The sequence below is a fragment of the Rhineura floridana genome, chromosome 1 (assembly GCF_030035675.1).
Source record: "Rhineura floridana isolate rRhiFlo1 chromosome 1, rRhiFlo1.hap2, whole genome shotgun sequence".
NCBI classification, from domain to species: Eukaryota; Metazoa; Chordata; class Lepidosauria; order Squamata; family Rhineuridae; genus Rhineura; species Rhineura floridana.
Genome location: NC_084480.1, coordinates 179,047,892 through 179,071,947, shown reverse-complemented (window position 1 = coordinate 179,071,947; position 24,056 = coordinate 179,047,892). Strand labels below are relative to the sequence as shown.

At 42.3% G+C, this 24,056-nt stretch overlaps 1 protein-coding gene across 1 annotated transcript; it reads left to right on the top strand.

Moving 5' to 3' along the window:
* The first annotated feature begins 1,375 nt into the window (after positions 1–1,375).
* CCT5 (chaperonin containing TCP1 subunit 5) lies at positions 1,376–18,204 on the top strand. The gene is made up of 11 exons (XM_061588035.1): positions 1,376–1,678; positions 2,488–2,548; positions 2,648–2,812; positions 7,301–7,499; positions 12,236–12,428; positions 12,639–12,788; positions 13,867–13,986; positions 14,071–14,256; positions 14,970–15,107; positions 16,559–16,739; positions 17,951–18,204. Exons 1-11 carry the CDS (start codon positions 1,574–1,576, stop codon positions 18,076–18,078), a joined length of 1,626 nt encoding a protein of 541 aa, XP_061444019.1. The 5' UTR covers positions 1,376–1,573; the 3' UTR covers positions 18,079–18,204.
* Positions 18,205–24,056: the final 5,852 nt, after the last annotated feature.

The following is a 24,056-nucleotide window of genomic DNA, read 5'->3' as shown; positions in this document are numbered from 1 at the left end:
ACATTAATGATGTGCCTTGTAAGTGTTAATACCATAATGCATGTGTGGTTCGGATGTGGCTGGGAGAAAATGGCTTACAATAAACTTGCAACATAGTCCTCTGTTGGTGGCTTTATGCCAGTTTGCCTTTCCAGCCAAAACTCACCCATATAAAACACCCCTTTAAGTTGCAGAAGAATTCAGTGTTCCACTCCCCCCTCCAATGTAATGAGGACAAAATTGGAAGCCTTTGCCATTTTCAATTAATCATTTACTTTTTTTGTCTGAACCAACTGTAGTTAGCATAAACTGTGGTTAAGGACAACAATCCAAGATCACAAACCATAGCTTGTTTACAATCCTAAACCATAGTTAAAACCAAGCAGTTTATCCAGGTTTGGCATAATTAGTAACCATGGTTACTGGTTAGTTGAAAATAGAAATGAATGTTTCCAGTTTTCTCACCCTGTTTCCAGTTTTGCCACCCTAGTCAGAGGCAGCATGCTTCTGAAAACCAGTTGCCGGAAGCCTCAGGAGGGGAGAGTGTTCTTGCACTCGAGTCCTGCTTGCGGGCTTCCCCCGGCACCTGGTTGGCCACTGTGAGACCAGGATGCTGGACTAGATGGGCCACTGGCCTGATCCAGCAGGCTCTTCTTATGTTCTTATGTCCTCATTCAGACTGCACTGGAAAAGATGGGGGGGGGGGGAGAACTGCAGAAGTACCCAGGCCTGTGTGTAAGTCTTATAATTACCTGTCTATGGCGTCTAAGCGTCATTCTTTGTTTGCAATCCGTGGTGAAAGCTCTGCCTGCTATAACCATAATGTTCTAGTCTCCATAACCATACATGCGCACCATATTTGGAACTGGAAAAAGGTGTTGAAATCTAGTTCGATTTTAGATTGGAAGTATCCAACTTGGGATTCTTGCATATGAAATGCCTTACAGTACAACGCTAGAAGGGTCACCGAGTTCTATAGGCGGCAATTGTATACCTGGAAGTACCTAACAGTAAGCAGACAGGTGTAACATTGTGCAGACATGTACAGCATTGAGCTGACAGTCACACTATCGAAGTCTTTAAGTACACCGTCGGTCTAAAACAGAAGTACATTTACTTCCATTACAGAAAACCCTTCACGGTAAATATACTGACAGGCTCTAAGTCTATCGGATAGAGCCACGCCATTTTGCGTTCGACGTATGGTGTGGAGACAGAAAATTCAGAGGAGAATCATGTCCAATAGAGGCGTTCGGTTTTTACTCGAAGTTCAGATTATACGTCTCTCAATTTTTTCTCCCTATCTCTATGGATTATATGGCCAACGCGCGTGCGTAGTCGCTCGTACCTCCTCCCGGAAGCTTCCGGAATGAGGCTTACCTCGAGGCAGAATTTGAGAAAGAAAATTCTCCGCAAAGAGGCAGCTTATGGCGCATGCGCTGATTCTGCCCGTTGGGAGGTCTCGCGAGAAAGGAGCGGCCGGAGTCGGTAAGAGGAGCTGAAGCTTTCCTCACGCGGGCTTCCTTCTTTGTTTCCCGTTAGTCCATCTTCAAGCGGCCTCGTGTAGCGTCCCCACAGGGAAGGATCTGCCATCATGTCGGCCATGGGGACGTTGGCGTTTGACGAGTACGGGAGGCCTTTCCTCATCCTCAAGGACCAAGAGCGGAAAAGCCGCACAACAGGCATAGAGGCCCTCAAGGTAAATGGCGAGGAAGGAGTTGGGCCACCGCCAGTCAATTTGTGAATGGGCTGTATATGCTTAAGTAGTTTACAGTAGCAACCTTCCATACAACAGCTATCAGAGGTGATGTTGGAGCAATGGAGTAATATTTGTATCAATGATAGTATCACATCAGTTAGATTCGCTATTAGGGTCTTGCATTCGTTCATATTCTAATACTGGTAATCCTGTTGAAGTAGTTAGTGCTTCCCCACTCCTTAGGGATGAAAATCCTGGACTGTGGTGCCACAACAGAGAAGGCCCAGGTGGGAAAGCTAAGGAAAGGAAGCTAAGTGCAGAAGGTTCTGCTGCAGATTTCAAGGCAGGGGTGGGGAACCTGTAGCCCTTAAGATGCCCTACAGTTCCCAGCACCCCTGGCCAGTGGCCATGTTCAACGGAGGTGATGGGAGTTGGAGTCCAACCACATCTGGAGGCCACAGGTTCCCCACCCCCATTCTGAGGCTTGTGTAACTGCACAGGAGAGAAAGCACTTGTTCTTAGAGGCATGATATTTTCCTCCTAAACTTTAATACAACTGTAACTGTTCAGGTAATAATTCATGAGTTAAACCTTCATGTGTACATGTAGATTCAATATAAAACTTCTAAAAAGTAGTAGTAAAAATTGTGACATTTCTCTGATCCTTAAAATGATGTTATGTCTCTTCCATCTAGCTAATAAAGACACACTGTTGCCTTTTTTAAAAAAATAAGAGCTGTCTCCTTCACCTTTAGAAAATACTGTTCTTGCAGGGTGTAATACTGGTTCTGTACTTGTGTTTCTTGTAGTCTCACATACTGGCAGCCAAGGCAGTAGCCAATACACTAAGAACTTCACTTGGGCCCAATGGTAAGTATAATTATTTTATGTTGTAAGCTTTTAATCCTCTTGTGTTAGAAGGTTTTTTCTATTTATACTGATGTTTTGCTGTTTAAATGTTTTTTGTAGGCCTTGATAAAATGATGGTTGACAAGGATGGTGACGTGTCTGTGACAAATGATGGTGCCACCATATTGAACATGATGGATGTGGACCACCAAATTGCTAAACTTATGGTTGAGCTGGCAAAATCACAGGATGATGAGATTGGGGATGGAACCACAGGAGTTGTTGGTAAGGCTAGAAATGCAAGTCTTAGCACAGTTTTGTAACTTCAAAAAAGTTTTTGAATTCACTATAAAACATATGAAAAGCTGTGCAATAATGACTAAGAATTGTAGGCATATGATGTGATACCTGGGTGGGTATTTTTAATTATATTAAAGTTAATATGTTTTTACACACTTTTCCATATTGTATTTTTGTGTATGTTTATAGAGTCAGAACAGAATAGGTACTGCTGCAACTGATTGACTACTAAACAACTTAGGGCTACATCAATTGCATAAAACTTTACCAAGCTGGTTAGCATAAAATGGCAGTGTTTGCAGTAACTGCCTGGACTGTGCAGCTGGATTAATTTCTATAAGTTAATTAGCCTTGCATAGTTCCTAAATAATGTATTCAGTAGAGATTCCTCCCAGCTATGTGTGCATAAAATTGCAGGCTACACCTTATACTGTGGTACTAAGATTTTATCCACATGTTAATATTTAAGGTGATAAAAGTGGCTTTACGTGAACAAGCCTATGAAGTACTTTTGAATTCAGAAGTTACCATGTTGGAAATAATACTTGAACATGACTTGAGTTTTATATAATGTCCTGTATGTTCTGTAAAACAACTGGCCCTAGATGCTGTTACTTTGGAAATCTTGTGTGTGTTGGGGTGGTGTGTATGACTATATGTGATATTTGGTAAAGTCTTGTTAGTTTAAGAAACTTCTGGTGATGTCCAGATAAGGCATACTCAGAGTGGACCCATTCAAATGGATGTATGTCCATTGATTTCAGTTGGTGTACTCTCAGTATCAAAAACAGAACAAGAATATATGGTCCCTGACCAATGATCTCTGAATACAAAAGAGATAGCCTGTGAATATAATACATTTTTTTCCATTAATAAAATATTAATTTAAAATTATTAATTTAAAATAATAGCTTTATAAAATATCATAGATGCAGAAAGCAATAGATGTAATTCCATATACAGTAAACATTGGCAAACTAGATACATATAACTGTATGAATCATTTAGGATGTAACGGCATGTACAGTGTGCATGAAACTTAACTTCCATAGCCAGATATGTTTTGACTAAAATATCTTCCATCTCAAATTGAGACTTGTGAACACTAGCTTCAGCATGAATCCAGAAGGTATAATTGTTTTAAGATGTAGCATAATAACAAACTTTCTTCCTAAGTTTTCAAAATGAAAAATGTAAACCTCCTGATTGTCAAACAGCAGCACTGTCGTTCCCCCCCCCCGGACTATTTTTTCAGACAATAAATGCCATCATATGGATCAGTGGGAGCAATTTGTATCCATATGGTGGTATTTATTATCTGGCAGAAAAATCCTTTATAAAGCTGTTATTTTAAGTTCAATGTAAGAAATAGATTTGTATTATATTGACAGGCTACCCTGACTTCTTTTTATTCTACTCTCTGTATTACATTGAATATCACTCTTTGGCTTTTCTATAAAATCTGTCATAGAGTTTCTCAGTTTTGAATGTTAAGAGGCTAGGATAACTATTATCTTGTATTGGATAGCTTATTTATTTATTTATTATTTTATTTATTTTGTTTCATTTTTAAACTGCCCATAGCGAGTAGCTCTCTGGGCGGTGAACAAAACAGGATTAAAATACAATATACAATAAAATCAGTGACGAACAACAGCAAATTAAACAAAAACATTAAATAAAACATATTGACATTAAATTTGAACATTATAATAACATTAAAATGCCTGGGAGTATAGCCAGGTCTTAACTTGGCGCCTAAAAGAAAGTACCGTAGGCGCCAGGCGTATCTCTTCAGGTAAGCTGTTGCACAATTCGGGGGCCACTACAGAAAAGGCCCTAGATCTAGTAACAATCCTCCGGGCATCCTGGTGAGTTGGTACCCAGAGGAGGGCCTTAGATACTGAACGAAGTGAGCGGGTAGGTTCATAGCGGGAGAGGCGTGCCTTTGACACTGGAGGTAGAACATAGACATTGTGACTAGTAAGCAGTTCACTAATAGGCAAAAAACCTTGTGGTTTAAGAATGTACCTATAGCCCACAGATATTTCTATCCAACTTTAAAAAGCAGGGAAATTGGGCAGCTATAGTGAATGCGCCAGGGGAGCAGGAGACCTGACCTCTCTGAGATATTGTACTGCCCTACAAATTTGTCAAAATGCAAACACAATTTGGGTTGGTCTTTCACAGTCCAATCCACTTGCTGTGTAGCTTGGAAGAATTTGGTACCATGTGCCTCTGACCATATGGTGAGTGGTGGCAACACCCGCAATCAGCCCAAATAACAGAAATAATCTTTCCATTCTGAGCAAACTTGCATAGCATCTCATTTCTTACCTCCCAGATTAAAAAGCAGAGAAATTCACTAATAGGCAAAAAACCTTGCAGTTTAAGAATGTACCGATAGCCAACAGATATTTCTATCAAATTTTTAAAAGCTGGGAAATTGGGCAGCTATAGTGAATGCACCAGGGAAGTAGGAGACCTGACCTCCTCTCTGAGATATTATACTGCCCTACAAATTTGTCAAAATGCGAACACAATTTGGGTTGGTCTTTCACAGTCCAATCCTCTTCCTGTATAGCGTGGAAGAATTGGTAACATGTGCCTCTGAGCATATGGTGAATGGTAGTAACCATTCTTTTGGGGAAGCCATGACTATTTAAAGTGGAATAAATGTCTGGTGTGGGTGTGGCCCCCTTATTAGCCAAACCAAACAGCTGTGAGTCTGACCTTTAGAACACTGACAGTTGGTTTTTACTGAGCATGCCTGCACTATCATAAACTCCAGCATTAATTTTCTTAAATTAATTAAAAATCAGCTATGCATTTTTAAAACTTTCAAACTGCAGAAAGTGTAGGTCAGAGTATGGGGCAAGGTCAGTAATAGAATTACAGGTGCTCTGTGAACATGGCTGATTTTTAATTAATTTCAACAAATTATGAGACCATTGACAGAAAAAAGTCCAACAGGGCTCTGGATTATTTTACTCAGGTTTTAGACTTTGAACTCTGGATTTTCTCTGAGTATTTTGTGCATTGCCACGAAAACTTAGAGGGTTGTTAAGCAAGCTTTTCTGAGCTCAGGATATAAGTTTTGTAAGATTTGTTTTGAAATGAGCTTATGGGAGGCAGAAGTATGGCATGGGGGTATTTTCAATTTAACATTACGGAATGCAAAAAATCCATGCTGCCTATAGTATACAGCCACTCTTGTGGCTGTACAGTGACAGCCTTATCCTTCATTAATTTGTCTGATCCTCTTTTATTTATTTATTTATTTTATTTATTTTATTTCATTTATAAACCGCCCGTAGCTAGTAGCTCTCTAGGCGGTGTACAAAACAGATTAAAATACAATATTACAATAAAATCAGTAACAAATATCAACACGATTTAAGACTAAAAACATTAGACATGAAACATTAACATTAAAATTAAAATGCCTGGGAGCATAGCCAGGTCTTAACCTGGCGCCTAAAAGAAAGTACCGTAGGCGCCAGGCGTATCTCTTCAGGTAAGCTGTTGCACAATTCGGGGGCCACTACAGAAAAGGCCCTAGATCTAGTAACAATCCTCCGGGCGTCCTGATGAGTTGGTACCCGGAGGAGAGCCTTAGATACTGAACGAAGTGAGCGGGTAGGTTCATAGCGGGAGAGGCGTTCCATAAGGTACTGCGGTCCCACACCGTGTAAGGCTTTATAGGTCAAAACCAGCACCTTGAATCTGGCTTGGAAACAAATAGGCAGCCAGTGCAAACGGGCCAGGACAGGTGTTATATGCGCGGACCGGCGGGTCCCTGTCAACAACCTGGCTGCCGCGTTTTGCACTAGCTGAAGTTTCCGAATGGTCTTCAAGGGCAGCCTTACGTAGAGCGCATTACAGTAGTCCAATCTAGAGGTTATCAGACCGTGAACAACTGAGGCAAGATCGTCACTGTCCAGATAGGGGCATAGTTGGGCTACTTAAACGAAGATGGTAAAACGCATTCCGAGCCACCGAGGCCACTTGAGCCTCAAGCGACAAGGAAGGGTCAAAAAGGACCCCCAGACTACGAACCTGTTCCTTCAAGGGGAGTGTAACCCCATCTAGAACAGGATAAACATCCACCATCTGGGCAGGTAAAGAGCTCACCAACAATGTCTCAGTCTTGTCTGTATTTAGTCCATTATTTGCCTCCAAAACCCTGTAAATTGCTATTTACCTGATCACTTGCAGCAGGTAAATGATGTCCAAGTTCCTGGTCAACGAAGTTTTTGTAAAACTGGAAGGGTTGGCTTTTTTCAGTTAGTTGGTATTCTGCAAATGATTCTGATGGGCATGGGTTGGCAGGTGGGTTAATAAAAATGTTTTTGAGCTTGCCAGCATGCAGCTAGTACACATTTCAGGAACAGAAATATCTATCTTCTTTGTATGCAGAGAGGAAGTTTCCTAAATAGTTAAGACATTTTTGTTATCACTTCGCTTTTGCAGTTCTTGCAGGTGCTCTGTTGGAACAGGCAGAACACTTGTTGGATCGTGGTATTCATCCTATCAGAATAGCAGATGGTTATGAACAAGCTGCTCGCATTGCTATTGAGCACTTGGATAAGATCAGTGACAGTTTCCCTGTTGAACCAGAGAACACCGAGCCCCTCATTCAGACAGCAAAGACTACTCTGGGCTCTAAAGTGTAAGTACACTTTAAAAAAAAAATCCTGCATATTGAAATTTTGCTGGCAAAGTGTCTTTAAGTGGGTTGCAAACTCTCATCACTCTGTAAAACGATAGCTGGCCCCTACATCAGTGTAATTACCAAGTGGCATCTCTCTTTATATTCCTAGAAGAAAAAACAAAATGTTACATACAAGTTGACTTAGTGCTCACTGTACTACTTAATTCCATTTCTTGACTAAAAATTGGTAACCTGTTCTATTCACGCTTATGGTTACTGAGAGTCAAATTATGCATTGCATTATACAATTAAAAAAGTAGTGGCTGATGTCCAATTGAATTAAATCCTATGGAATACAGTAGGGCCCCACTCATACGGTGGGTTACGTTCTGGACTCCTGCCGTAAAGCAAAAACTGCCAAAAAGCAGAACCCATTGAATAGAATGGCACGCGATGCCTGAAAATCGCCATAAAAGCGGAACAAGTGCCATATGCGTGGGGCTTTAGTGTAATTGCATCTAATTGAGACTGCCACATTAGCGAACCGCTGTAAAGTGAAGTGCCGTAAAGCAGGGCCCTACTGTAGATACATTGTAATTAACAGGCTTAAGTTACTTAGGTCCATTGATTTCATTGGGTTTACTCTGAGTATGAATAACATTGGATATCACTCAGTGTGCTTAACACTGTGACTTCTCTTTTTTGAAGGAAAAGTAGCCAATCAGCAGCACTTGCTAGTGAGGGGAGGTGATCAAACAGTGAACTGTAAAACAGCAATCCTCCCTTACCCTGCCCTGTAGCAAAAGCAGGAAAAAAAGTGGGGGGGGGGCTGGTTGCCTCTGAGCTCTGCCACCTCTGAGGTGTGGGGCAGCTACAAGCAAGAGAAGGCAGCACCTGCACCTACCTACTCTCTTTTGCTCATCCTTTGTGGGCATTGTGGCAGGCATGATTGGGCTCATAGTGCTACTAAAAAGAAACAGAGCAGCTGCTTTTGGCCGCTTGCTTTCCCTTCTCTCTGGGAGGAGCATCCTAGAGGATTGGTCAAGGAAGGAGCAGCTACTTCATTCACTCACCTGTGTTCTAACTCTGCGAGGTGAGAATTGAACCCAGTCCTCCACTGCATGCCACCCAGTGAAAGGGTGAATGAGAAGGAACAGCAGCTGCTCCTTGATGCTTTCTCTCAGTAGCAAGGATTGGGAAAGTGATGGTTGCTGCTGCTTGTGACCACTTTTATTGATTGATTGATTGATTGCACTTGTATACCGCCCCATAGCCAAAGCTCTCTGGGCGGTTTACAGCAATCAAAGACATTAAAACAAATATACAATTTAAAACACATATTTTAAAAACAATTTAAAACACAATTTTAAAATTTAAAACAATATAAAAACAATTTAAAACACATGCTAAAATGCCTGGGAGAAAAATCTTGACCTGGCACCGAAAAGATAACAGTGTTGGTGCCAGGCGCACCTCGTCAGAAGGATCATTCCATAATTTGGGGGCCACCACTGAGAAGGCCCTCTCCCTTGTTGCCATTCTCCGAGCTTCCCTCGGAGTAGGCACCCGGAGGAGGGCCTTTGATCTTGACCATAGTGAATGGGTGGGTTCGCATCGGGAGAGGCGTTCCATCAGGTATTGTGGTCCCAAGCCATGTAAGGCTTTATAGGTCAAAACCAGCACCTTGAATCAAGCTCGGAAACATACAGGCAGCCAATGCAAGCGGGCCAGAATCGGTTTTATATGTCCGGACCGTCTGGTCCCTGTTACCAATCTGGCTGCTGCATTTTGCACAAGCTGCAGTTTCCGAACCATCTTCAAAGGCAGCCAGAGTGCATTGCAGTAATCTAATTTGGAGGTTACCAGAGCATGGACAACTAAAGCCAGGTTATCCTTGTCCAGATAGGGACGTAGTTGGGTCACCAACCGAAGTTGGTAGAAGGCGCTCCGTGCCACCGAGGCTACCTGAGCCTCAAGTGACAGAGATGGTTCTAGGAGAACCCCCAAGCTACGAACCTGCTCCTTCAGGGGGAGTGCAACCCCATCCGCACATATAACACCTGTCCTGGCTCATTTGCACTGGCTACCTATTTGTTTCCGGGCTAAATTCAAAGTGCTAGTTTTGACTTATAAAGCCTTACACGGCGCGGGACCACAATACCCAGCGGAACGCCTCTTCGGATATGAACCTACCCGCTCACTACATTCAACATCAAAGGCCCTCCTCCAAGTCCCGACCCACAGAGAGGCTCGGAGGGTTGTAACAAGATCCAGGGCCTTTTCAGTAGTGGCCCCTGAATTATGGAACAGTCTCCCCGATGAGGTACGCCTGGCGCCTACACTTTTTTCGGCGCCAGGTTAAAACCTTTTTATTCTCCCAGGCATTTTAACTTAATTTATTTTTTAGCTTTCAATTTATACCAGGCTGTTTTACTGTTTAATATGTATGCTTTTTACTGACCTTTGTAATTTTATTGTATTTTACTCTATATTGTGCACCGCCCTGAGAGCCTTTTGGCTGTGGGCGGTATAGAAATTGAAATAAATAAATAAATAAATCCAGAACAGGTTGGATATCTACCATCTGGTCAGAAGAACCACCCACTAGCAGCATCTGAGTCTTGTCTGGATTGAGCCTCTGTTTATTAGCCCTCATCCAGTCCATTGTCACAGCCAGGCACCGGTTCAGCACATTGACAGCCTCACCGGAAGAAGATTAAAAGGAGAAATAGAGCTGCGTGTCATCAGCATACTGATGGCAACGCACTCCAAAGCTCCGGATGACTGCACCCAATGGTTTCATGTAGATGTTGAACAGCATGGGGGACAGAACTGACCCCTGCGGAACCCCATACTGGAGAGTCCAGGGTGCCGAGCAATGTTCCCCAAGTACCACCTTCTGGAGGCGACCTGTCAAGCAGGAGTGGAACCACTGCAATGCAGTCCCTCCCACTCCCAACTCAGCTAGTCTCTCCAGAAGGATACCATGGTCGATGGTATCGAAAGCCGCTGAGAGATCAAGGAGAATCAACAGAGTCGCACTCCCCCTGTCTCTCTCCCGACAGAGGTCATCATACAGGGCGACCAAGGCTGTTTCCATGCCAAAACCAAACCTGAAACCCGATTGAAATGGATCCAGATAATCGGTCTCATCCAAGAGTGTCTGGAGCTGGCCTGTGACCACTTGTTCCAGGACCTTGCCCAGGAATAGAACATTTGCTACCGGCCTATAGTTATTAAGATTTTCTGGGTCCAGGGAGGGTCTCTTCAGGAGTAGTCTCACTACTGCCTCTTTCAGGCAGCCAGGGACCACCCCCTCTCGCAGAGTGGCATTAATCATTTCCGTGGCCCAGCCGGCTGTTCCATCCCTGCTAGCTTTTATTAGCCAAGAAGGGCAAGGATCCAGCACAGAAGTGGTTGCACAAACCTGTCCAAGCACCTTGTCAACGTCCTCAAGCTGTACCAGCTGAAACTCATCCAAGAAATCAGGACAAGGCTGTGCTCTGGATACCTCGCTTGATTCATCTGCTATAACACTGGAGTCTAAAGTCCTGGCGGATGCTAAAGATTTTATCCTGGAAGTGCCTAGCAAATTCATTACAGCGGGCCTCAGGTGGTTCTACTATGTCCCTGGGGCCAGAGTGTAATAGCCCCATCTGAATAGCTCTATCTGCTTGTGTGCCCTCTCTGTTTTGGTGCAGTGGGGAGGCTTGAGTCTAGTAGGGCTGCCCAGAAGGAGTGAGCAAAGGTTAGCGCTCCTTGGAGGAGCAGCTGCCAGCTGTGCCTGCTTTTTTGCATTCTCACTGGGTGGTGTGGTGGGACTCCACTCACAGGAAGAGCACAGGTGAGCAAGTTAGAGGAAAAGTTACCAGCTTCTTTCATGCCTAACCATCTATGCTGCACCACCAGAGAGAAGTGAGCAGGCAGAGGCAGCTGCTCACCATGTCTCTAATTAGCACCATCAGCCCAATACTCCCTGCCATGTTTAATGAACATGAGCAAGAGGGAGGAACCCCCACCCCAAGAAACAGCAGGTGCTGGGGGGAATGGTTCAGGGGGTTTCTCTTCTGGTGGGGTCTCTTTTTCCAGCTTCTGTAGCTAGGCAGGAAAAGGGAGGAGATACTGTTGTTTACCCTTTGTGGATTGGATCTGGCTGGAGGGTCAGATCCAGTAGTGACCAACCCTCCACAGGCCACCTTAATAGGTGGGCCAGACACCCACCTGGTGTCAGATCATTGATATCATCCTGCAGCTGCAAACAGAGATTGTTCCTTTGTAGCCCCAACTTGAATTCAAAGTCAAGCCACATCTGCAAAGAAAGAATTGGAAGTGTGTTTAGAATGCACTTCTTCATCCTTTAGGTGTGGCTTGAAGTTTTCTACACCTGATATCATATATGCCAGGGAAAGGTGGGTGTGGTTAGCTCGAAAAGGGGTGGTAGACCTGATCAGGCCTGTGGACCAGATGTTTCTCACCCTTCTTCATATAGTTTGACTGCCTCTTCTCACCAATTGCTGCAGGTTGATTAGTTTTTCTTTAAAATAAAAGTGGTGGTGTTGAGCAAAAGCATTTAACATGACATGTAGTTGGAGCATAAGTTTAAAATGAGTTTGCCTCGACATACTTTAAGGATGCGTATCTTCTTCTGTAGGTCCTCCAGCATCTTCAAGAAACCACTCAGGTTTACAAGATACAATCTTGGTTTTTGTTTTATTGCCTGAATATTCTGTAATGAAACTTTCTTTTGTATTTAGAATTAATCGTTGTCACAGACAAATGGCAGAAATAGCTGTAAATGCAGTACTAACTGTGGCAGATATGGAACGCAGAGATGTTGATTTTGAGCTGATAAAAGTCCAAGGCAAAGTTGGTGGTAGACTGGAGGACACCCAGTTAATAAAAGGTGTGATTGTAGATAAAGATTTCAGCCACCCACAGATGCCTAAAGTGAGTGATCTTTTCATTTTGGTAATGAGCTTTCCCCCTGTAAATCTGGATTTCCCTATTCCTGCTTTATTTCAGTAGCTTTATTTCAACAAATCAATAGTAGTAATAATTTTAAACAGAGATGGGTTGTTTTTGTGTAAACTGTTAATTTTTAGTCATTGAAACTTGAACGTTTACTGCCCACTTAATATGTAAGCTCTCTTTCCCCAGGAACTGAAAGATGTTAAAATTGCAATTTTGACTTGTCCGTTTGAGCCACCTAAGCCAAAAACTAAGCATAAGCTTGATGTAACATCTGTAGAAGACTACAAGGCATTGCAGCAGTACGAGAAGGATAAGTTTGATGAGATGGTGAAACAGGTTAGAATGACATGTATTTGTTTTGATATGTTGTTGTCCATAATGCTAAAAAGATTTTGAAAAGTGTCGTAAAAATCTTCATTAGCATTCTAACTATTTTTACCCTCGTCAAATGGTATTAAAAGTGACTGTTGTACTTGTACATTCCATTTTGAAAAGTAAAATTCTATACCCAGTATTCAAATTCTATATCAAGGAAAGCCAAATAGGTCCCAACAGCTTAGGTCTCAAATATCTGAAAGACCGCCTCCTTCCCTATAGACCCTCTCAGATATTGAGATCAGCAGAGGAGGCCCTTTTGGTAGTTCTGCCACCCTGGGAAGTTTGGGGTGGTGGGAGACAGCATTCTCTGTAGCAGCCCCTAAGCTGTGGAACTCCCTCCCCACCAAGGTTTGTCTGGCAACTTCATTGTACAACTTTCGGCAAATGCTGAAGAGGTACCTCTTTACCCTGGCCTTTGACACATGAGATGTATATGTTTAGGACCCACTCTTACAATGGCATGTATATAAAAACCCGGTTTTGCATAAATCTAGTATTCCTAGTCATGGAGCAGGAAAAGGTGCAATGCATGGCACTCTGTTCCTGTACCACTAGATATGTTATTTATTCACTACTTTGGCTTATGAGATTTATCTCACATGCTTGTAAGCACAGTTCTGCGATCATAAGGGTTAGAAACTTTAAAGGAAAACAGAATCGCACTTTTTATTCCTGCAGAATCACAGCATACAAAATTATACTGCTTGCAATTTCTGTTGTATGTAACAGTGCTAAAAAGAAATTGAACCATATTGCTCAGAATTTCAAGAATTCCCTCTTTATGGTGAGGTTTATCTGGTGTAAAACAGAAGCTTAATTATGTTAGAGAATGCACTTGGAGCAGTGTTGAAATGGCTGTGAACTTGATTAGTGTTTAGAAGGGAGGCTGTTAGAAGGCACACTCAGTGGGTAGTATCCAACTAGACTTGCTTAGTCCTGACTAAATGAAATCCATTGATTTCACTGGGTCTACTCTGAGTATGACTCAGTTGAATGCCACCCAGCATTTGTAAAGGAAGACATTTTTTATTTTTAGATCAAGGACACTGGTGCAACCCTAGCTATTTGCCAATGGGGATTTGATGATGAAGCCAATCACTTGCTGCTTCAGAATGAGTTGCCTGCTGTTCGCTGGGTTGGTGGCCCTGAAATAGAAGTAAGTATTAGTCGCTTGCTGCCCTTTATTTTCCTGTGTTTTTAAAGTTTTTTCCTCCTCACAGTTTTATCTGCTTGCTTTCAGCTGATTGCCATAGCGACTGGAGGCCGCATTGTACCTCGTTTCTGTGAGCTCACACCTGAAAAGCTTGGCTTTGCTGGCATTGTTAAGGAGCTCTCATTTGGGACCACAAAAGACAAAATGCTTGTAATTGAACAGTGCCAGAATTCCAGAGCTGTGACCATCTTCATTAGAGGCGGAAATAAAATGGTAAGTGAGCTAATTTCATAACATAATGTCCACAATTGTTTTCAAGTTTGTTAAAGTCTTTTTACTGTTTTGTTCTGATCTGCCTTAATGTTAATTGCTAAGTTGTGGCAAGAACAAATAGTAATCATGAGTATGCATGTATGTGCCCTTATTGATCTTGGAAATTAATCTTGGAAATTGGCAACCTAAGCAAGGTATTTAAAGTTCAAGGAAAGTTCATGGCAGAGCATTAGAGATTAGAAGGCCACCCTTTCTTTCAATATACTTAAGGTGGATAGTCAGCCATGAAAATACTGATGACATACTCAAGAAAGAAACTGTTCTGTTGGATGAGACACTTGCATTAAAAGCACATCCATACCTTTCCTACTTACTCTGGATACTTTATATATAATGGGTTGTATCAGTGTTGTCATTTCCCTTGTTCAGCAGACTTCCACTTGTGCAACAAATTCCCCATCCTATCCTCTCACCTGTGGTTTTGATAGGGTTTCTAGGCATCAGTGCCTTAGGAACCTGATGAGACTAAAGCAGTATTAAGCCACTACAAAGAATAAAGCTGGCATTTTATCATTGAGCAAATGATAGCTGTAAAAAATTGCTACTATGTTGTGCTGTTCAAATATTGTATGCATATTAGATTTTCTGTTCATTGGAAATGTTGCTATAACCTCACCTTCTTGTTTGTCTGCAATTGCTTTATATAATGGAAGATCATTGAAGAAGCCAAACGATCTCTTCATGATGCATTGTGTGTGATCAGGAATCTTGTTCGTGACAACCGTATTGTTTATGGTGGAGGTGCTTCTGAGATCTCCTGTGCACTGGCTGTTAGCGAAACAGCAGATAAGGTAAAAAAATAAAATAAAATTAGTCTATCGTGCTAACCAACTTACACTAAGCAATTGCAGAACTATTGATGTTAAAAAAAATGCACTGCAGATTTAATTTTGCTTGTATTCATGGTTTCTAGTGAAGCACTTGCAAACAGTAGCACCCTATTCACTTTGCTGTATGTGTGGTCATGGGCTCCTACTGGGACGAAGGGTGGGATAGAAATAAAATAAATTCTATGCTTGTGGATTGATAAAGGTGAATTGTTCCCTGCACTGATAAAACTACAGTATTTTTCAGAAGAGTAATATTTCTTTAAGGCTAAAAAAAGAAGCATTTATGTGTTCACACAAATAAATCTTTAGATTATTAGCATCTAAGCACATCTATACAATTCAGTCCCTGTAGTATATTAGAGTGTCAAATTTGAACCAGAAAAATGTGTGTCCAAATCCCTGCGCAGTCATGAATTTTATTGGATGACCTTGGACCATTATTTCTCCCTTTCAGATACCCCCTTGGATGTTTTTTCCACCTCTTGCAAAGTTGCTTATTTAAATTGGCTCCACTTGCACTCTTTGACATAATCACTCAGCCAAATATGATTGGTTATGTAGTGTCATGATATTCACTATATCTCAGTCCTACTTTGCATCCAATATAAAGTGAAGAAACAACATAAAAATATCAGACATGGCTTAAAAGGTCATGCTTTCATATAACACATCTTTTGATCACAGTGGTTAACATCAGAGCTATTCCTATTGATCTAGCTCACCAGTAATCCAACTGACTTGTAAGGCTTTATATATAAACAGTATAGCTGCTGAGAGCTCTGCTGGGAACACTGCTGCTTACCTAGATCTTTTGGGAGGAAGTTGGAACTGAACAAGTTCAACTCTGCTTTTACTGCATGCTGTTAACCTTTGCTTAGAGGATAGACAGAATAAAAATTTTGGGACAGGTAGAGCCAAATTGGTGTTGTGTATCATGTAATGGTGACATGAAAAATACCAGCATATTCAGGGTAACTCTCAGCAGTGATTAGGCTTATTGGTCAGAATTCTGGCTTATAAAATCGAAGAATCTCTGGTTGCTCTTTATCTGCTTCAAGCATCTGAATAGTCCACTTGTATTAAATATCATTTTTGACTCTATGTAGTTGCTTTGGGTTGGAGAGCAGGGGAGGTGGCCAGACTTTTCACCCTGGACATAGAAACATTATTTGTGTTGTGTGAAACTTGAGCATCTACTTTCTAACGACAGCAACAACTGAAAGCCTATGAAAAAGTGGGGAAAATGTAATAAAGTCGACCGTTAAGATTGAATGGCATGGCTTATAAGGAGCTTCTTGTAGCTGTTTTGCAGTCAGTGTTCTGTTTGATTCTCCTTTTTTTCCCAAGAACAGTATGTATTAGATAAATAGAATATTTTAGACACTACTGAGTTCTGATACTTGTTCTTTTAGTGTCCGTCACTGGAGCAATATGCCATGAGAGCTTTTGCTGATGCCTTAGAAGTGATTCCAATGGCACTTGCTGAGAATAGTGGTATGAATCCCATACAGACAATGGCTGCAATACGAGCTCGGCAAGTGAAAGAGGAAAACCCTGCTTTGGGTATTGATTGCTTACGCAAAGGGACAAATGGTAAGAACTTTATTATACTACAAGTGTCAGCGAATGTAACAATAGTTTTATCATATTTCTGTTACGCATTATTGCATTAGAAATACCAACACAGGAATGTCTTTTAAAAGTTCATTTATGTATCCAACAAATACAAAAAACCAATTAAAGAACAAAAGTGGGATGCGTAACGCAGTCAAGAATAAAAATAATAAAAAACAGTATTCATAAAATTCAGTTGAAACAACAAACCTTCCCAACTCTCCCCCACCTCCCTAGATCACAGAATGAGTCATAGCAAGTACGCTGGAAAAATAAAGATAATTTCTTCATGACAGCCATATTTGTCTTACTGCTGATGATAGGTGTCCATATAGATTATGTCTTGCATCATAATCATACATTCTCACCATATGGCAATATAAGTCTCTGGTTGTTCTCATCCTTGCAAAAAATGAAGTTTATAAGAGATCTTTTGCAATAATGCTATCTTCCAAACATTTTTAGTCAACTAGTAATATTTAAATCCTCCAGGTCCTTCAATCGTTGAGTCACTGTTTATCACACTGCTAGTAATAAAAAAGGATATCAAGTCCTTGAATATGCAGCTAACACATGAATGCCGTTCTTACTTCAGCCTTGCTATCCCCCACAAATAATTGGTTATTTAGCTGGATTTAATAAAAAACGTCATCCCTTTTGTGCCATTGATACTGAGAGGAGCTACATACGGTCTTCAGTGCTGGAGGCAGTATGCCTCTGACTACCAGTTGCTGGGAATCACAGGTGGGAAGATTGCTGTTGCTCTCACATCTGCTTGTTGGCTTTCCATAGGTATCTGGTTGGCTGCTGAGAAGTGGATGCTGGACTAGATGGGTCATTGGCCTGATCCAGCAGGCTCTTCTTATGTTCTTGCATTATACATACTATGTGGTTGTCTTTTCAGGTCTTTCTAACTCTGTTTGTGCCAGCCATTCGTCCTAAGGTACAGGCTGGATAAATGCTTCTTGAATGCAGGCAACCCTAGTCCCAAGGTGCTGCTTCTAACCCTGAGTAAAACAAAGAATTGTTACAACTGCTTTTGACAAGTGTGACTGATAACTTGCTTTACAAGAACATTATATAATATCACAGATAATACTATTTGTAGATAGAACAGGCATGTTTTCTGGTATTGCAGTGGAAATGTTATTTCAAGTGAATGCAGTTCATTTAATTTTTTCTTTTGGCAGATATGAAGGAACAACACGTCATAGAAACTTTACTTGGCAAAAAGCAACAGATCTCTCTGGCTACTCAGATGGTTAGAATGATTCTGAAGATTGATGACATTCGCAAGCCGGGTGAATCTGAAGAATAAAATATTAGATCTGAAATGTGATAACTGCAGTGGCCACATCCAGTGTCTTCTCATAGGGTTGTGTTTCTGTTTGATACACTTATATACATATCAATAAATTGCTGTTGTGTCAGTACTTTTTCAGAAGTGTCATTGTGCATTTTCTTGTTAGGATGTGTTTAAGCTCCCTTTATACAAAGATACTGTGGAAAGATAAAGCTTAAATAGTTCACATTGTCTTTCATCCACTGTTATCCAGTCTCCTCATGCTAGTACAGAAATTAATGTGACTTGTATAACATTGGGTTGTATGAGGCAATTGTTATGTCAGCGCAAGGATTTCTCCTTCCATGATGGAACAGTCTCCCCTACATGTCCCCTAAAATCTGTTGTGGAGATTCCTCCAAAGCAAATTTGAAGAAAGTCGGGAGGGGGACCCCATTGTACCAGCGCAAACTCTGGTGCTAGCACAGAAAGATAGTTGAGTATTGCCCACTGCCTCTTTCCCTGTTTTTTGTATCTTTGCATGGATTGTTTTAGAGGGTGCTTTGTGGAATTGTAATTGGGAGGAACTCAAAATAAAAAGGAGATGTAGATTTTGGAACAGCAATGGAACAGGGTTCTTGTGGTTATGGAGCAGGGTGTCATCGATATGCTGATACCATTGAGCCAGAAATGATTTAATGCCATTTCATAGAGGGCAGTCTCCTGCATGTGTGATTTTGGAATGGCCCAAAGCATACTGTGGGTGCTACAGGCACTCTGCCTCTGATGTAAGGGGCTGTGTTTTGTATGCATATAGAGCAAGTGTGTGTTTTGATTGGTGAAAATTATTGTGGATTTCAAAAGGGAAAGTCCCCCACTCAAGGGGGGTTACTATATGGAGTAGACCAAAGCTTATCTGGGGATTGAATGGGTTCACTGCATACGTTTCTGTTGCAAGGAACTAATAGCTGACAGGATGACTTGCTGGAGATTTTAAAAAGAGATACCTTACATGAAATCATACTAATAACTGATTGTCACATGTTATTCCACATCAAAACGCTTTATAGCAAGGGTTTCCAACCTTTTTGGGCCCAGAGGCACATTTAGAGAAACTGCATTAGACACCATACAATTCCTTTTTCCCAGAAGAAAATCAGTAACGGAAAGCACCTACGTGCACTCCAAAACAAAACGGAGATTATGGTCAATCCTCCCCAAAAGCTCATTTTTTAAAGGTAGGTGCAGGCCTTGTCAGGCACTTTGGGGGGGGGGGTTGAGGGTGGTACCAGACTAGGGACTGCAGCTTTGAAAAGTATCAACTGGTGGATGGCTGGAGGTGATTACCCCTTGGTGGCGGAGAACGCTGTTTTAACTGCAGATGCCACACTTTGTTCAAGCAGCAGCTTGGGAAGAGCACAGGACCAGAAAGAACAAAATCTGTAATGGGGGGGGAAATAACTATAGTCCCGCAAAGATTGCTCAAACTCCCAGTGGAAAGAACAAGAGTATGCATGCATGGAACTGAGTGTCCATCTCTAGTAGTTTCAAAATGCTGAAAAATATTCAAAATGAGTTCAAATTAATCATTAGAGAACTGAATGGATTGTCACAGGAAAGGTAGTAGTGTCTGATTCCTCAGATAAAATTTTAGGGGAGGGAGAGGTGTTGCTTTGTGTAACCTCAAACAAGCATTTTAAATAATATTTGGCCCATAGACAAACTGATATTTATGTATATGATGAATTGCTCATTGATCACCATGCCCTTCTGAGCCTTAAAACAGTGCCTCCAATACCCATCTCACCAAGTTGGCCCAGAAGGATACCATGGTTAATGGTATCAAAAGCCACCAAGAGATCAAGTAAAAATAACAGGGTCGTACTTCCCCTGTCCTCCCGATAAAGGTCATCCATCAGGGCAACCAAGGCAGATTCAGTCCCATAACCAGGCCTGAACCCAGATTGAAATGGTTCAAGATAATCTGTTTCATCCAAGAGTACTTGCAATGGCTGCACCACAACCCTCTTAATCACCCCTAAGAAGGGGGTATTTGCAACTGGTCAGTACTTGTCGCAAACCAGTGGGTCCAAGGTGGGCTTTTTCAGGAGCGGTCAGATCACCGCCTCTTTCAGGGCAGAGTTGTCATTGGATAATTAAGATTACAAAGAGTCAACTGCCGCCCCCCTAACCCATCTTTGGTTGATTTAGAGGGCAGAGGGGGTCCCTCTGTAGGGATGCCACTACAAGGTGCAAACTCCATCCCTGTTGCTTGCTACTTTCATTCTGTTCTTGCTTTGTTCCTGAAAGGCACACTCCTCCCATTCATCAGTTACTCAGCCTCTAAGCTGCTTGTTTGGCATTGGAAGAAACCACCAGCCTAGCAGCAAGACAGCCAGACTTAGTGTTTTTTTTGTCTATGGCTGTGGTTTTTGTTTCATATTCCCAAGCTGCCTTGCAGGCTGCTGCAGTAAGAAATCAGGATATACCTTTAAAATAAAGACATAGCTCTGAGATCACAATGACGCTGCCACAACAGTGTTCTGAGTTCCAGCTGATGACAGTTGCTGCTTTTCATTTCTTGACAGCTGTTGGCACAGTTGGGGAGCTTTGTGGATTACAGATCGTAGCTAGTTTAGCTAACCCTGCCTATAAGGGTTAATTTATGTTTCATTTATAGCATTAATTAGCATTACTTAGTTGTTCAAGTATTAGTAAGTTAAGGAGTGAAGTCAGGTAGGCCCCATTAATGCGTTACATTTGACTATACTTCTTCCTGCAGGCAAAGCCATTTAATACCAGGGAGGAAACCCAATGTGATATTTTGTTGTAGGTCTTCAGCACAGATGGTAAGTAAATGAATTTGGGGGACCTGGATTCTCAGCCCAGCTCTCCTGCACCCTCCTGCACCAGTCCCCACTCAGCCCCTTGTATCTCCTTTGGCTTTCCTCAGGCAAGGCTCATCTTAACTGTTAACAGTGAATTGTGAAAGATGTCTCGTGGGCTGTTGTGGTAGAAAAGCAGCATGTCCTTTCAAGCTTAAAAATCTGTTAACTACTGTGTAAGAATGGTCACAATGATGCTTGCCCCCAATGCTCTGTCTTGCTGTAGCTGATGTCACCAAGCAGTTGCTGCCTGGATGTTCTTAAAGTGAGCTGTGGTGAAGCCAAAGAGATGGGTGGATTATAGTGATAGTTTTTTTTTTTTAATATTTGCATGTTTTGTTCATTTAGTCTGGTAATATATTTTGAATCAGTTAGGCCTATACTTAGTTCATTACAAATTTTACTTAAAGGTAGGATTGTGTTAATTTTTTCATGTATATGATCAGAGCAAAAACGTGAGTGGAGACATCACAGACTTGTTTTTAACAGAGCCATTGGTACAGCTGGAGAGGCTAGCAACTTGCGATATAGATCTGAAATGGTTAACTAATTTGCTTTATTGTTAGTTTAGCTATGCATTTTATTTATGTGTAAGTTTTGATTTATATTCCATTTATACATTCACAGTGATACCTAATTTTTCTGTTTGAAATATTACTGATATATGTAGAGATGTTTGTTGAGTAGAAAGGTTAATATGTTATGTTTTGCACTTCACTATTCAGGCAGACGTATGCCAGGTAAGAAATTGAAAGTGATGGAGTGTAACCATGTGTGAGTGTGAATGGCGGATGTATATGAGGATGGAAGGCATGCTTCGGGGGGGGACGGGACGGGAGGGTGAATATATGGCCAGGGGGACATGTATGTATTTATGTGAATGACGGGACAGGGGGTCACATGTGGTCCGGGGTCTTTTGGGCTCTGGCCCTACATTAGACCCTGAGCCCTCAGTCACTCACTGTGACATGTTTGTGAGGCACTTTGCAGATAAAATTGCTCGCATTCGGACTGACTTGGACTCCTTTTTAACTACAGTTGTGCCAGATGTCCCCGAAGCTTCCTCTTGTCATTTTTCTGTGGATACTTTTCAGCTTGTAAAGCCTGAGGATGTGGGCAGGATTCTGGGAGAATCGAGGGCCACTGCTTGTTCCCTTGACCATCCTGGTTAATCAGATCTGCCAGAGGGGGAGCGGCTGACTGGTTGGCATATTTAATTAACATCTCCCTAAGGGAAGGTTCTATCCCAACATTGTTGAAGGAGGCTGTGATAAGACCTTTGTTTAAAAAAGACTTCATTAGACGCTGTGGATCCTAACAACTTCCACCCAGTCTCTAATCTCCCCTTTCTGGGCAAGGTGATTGAGAGGGTAGTGGCTGCTCAGCTCCAAGTTTTCCTGGATGAATCGGACTATCTAGACCCTTTTCAATCAGGCTTCAGGCCTGGCCATGGGACAGAGACTGCCTTGGTCGCCCTGCTTGATGACCTACGCCGAGCATCAGATGGGGAGTGCATCCCAGTTGGTGCTGCTGGACCTCTCGACAGCCTTCGATACGATCGACCATGGTATCCTGGACCATCTAGCTGGGATGGGATTGGGAGGCACTGTTTTATGGTGGCTCTGGTCCTACCTGACAGACAGGACCCAGAAAGTGGTGCTGGGAGGCTACTGCTCTGGCCATTGGTCTGCGGGGTACCGCAAGGTTCCATTCGGTCTCCCATGCTCTTTAACATTTATATGAAACCGATGGGAGAGGTCATCAGGAGATTTGGAGTACAATGTCATCAATATGCTGATGACACTCAGCTCTCGCTCTCTCCCTACCACCTGATTGCAGGGAGGGAGTGCTGATCCTAAACCGGTGCCTGGAGGCTGTGAAGGGCTGGATGTGGGGTAACAAACTGAAACTTAATCCAGACAAGACAGAAGTACTGCTGGTCAAGGGAAAAACTGCACCAGGGATGGGGTTGCACTCCCCTTGAAGGAGCAGGTCTGCAGTTTGGGAGTCCTCCTGGATCCTGCCTTGCTGCTTGAATATCAGGTGGCTGCAGTAGCCAGGAGTGCTTTTGGCCAACTCAAACTGGTCTACCAGCTGCGTCTGTTCCTGGAGGCAGTTGACTTGGCCACCGTGACACATGCATTGGTGACATTGAGGCTTGATTACTGTAACCCACACTACGTGGAGCTGCCTTTGAAAACTGTTTGGAAATTGCAGTTGGTTCAAAATGCAGCAGCCAGAATGTTAACTGGAGCACGGTGCAGGGAGCATATCACTCTTGTGCTTTATCAACTTCACTGGCTCCCAATTTGTTTCCAGGCCCAATTCAAAGTGCTGGTTCTGACCTTTAAAGCCCTAAACGGCCTTGGACCAATGTACCTGAGGGACAGCTTACGCCCATATGTACCTGCCTGGGATTTAAGATCATCTGCCTCTGGTCTCCTCTGCATGCCTGGAGTGAAAGATGTTAGATTGACAGGCACGCGGGAGAGAGCTTTTTCAGCTGTGGCCCCCAAGCTTTGGAATTCTCTACCCCAAGAAGTTTGTTCTGCTCCCTCCCTGTTGGTTTTCTGGAGACTTCTGAAAACGATCTTGTTCTGGAGAGCCTTTGGGAGGGACTGAAGGTAGAGCCTGACACTGATTTTATGCCTTCTATGTTAAATTTTACCTTTGTAGTCTCTTTAGTACCAATCCCTGTGTGTGCGTGTGTATTGTATTTTATGTATTTTAATTTATTTTAATGCTTTTGTGATTTTACTGTTTACAATTTTATTATGTACATGTTTGATTTTATTTTTGTAAGCTTCCCTGAGTGCCCTATTAGAGGGTAGAAGGGTGGGATAGAAATGTTTTAAATAAATCTGGGGTGCATATGCACAGGGTTCTAGGCAGGGCACATATGAGTGAATTGGGAGGGCTTGTGGACAAATGTATGTGTGTAGAAGGAGTGTGTGGACAGGAATGTCTGCATGTGTACACGGGAGTGGGGGGGGTAGACAAAGGCCTGTGCATGAGTATGGACAGGTGTGTGTGTGCACATGTAGACAAGTGTTTGTGTTAGTTGATGCATCTGCTTTGGATGGGGTTGTACTCCCCCTCAAAAAGCAGGTTCATAGTCTGGGGTTGCTC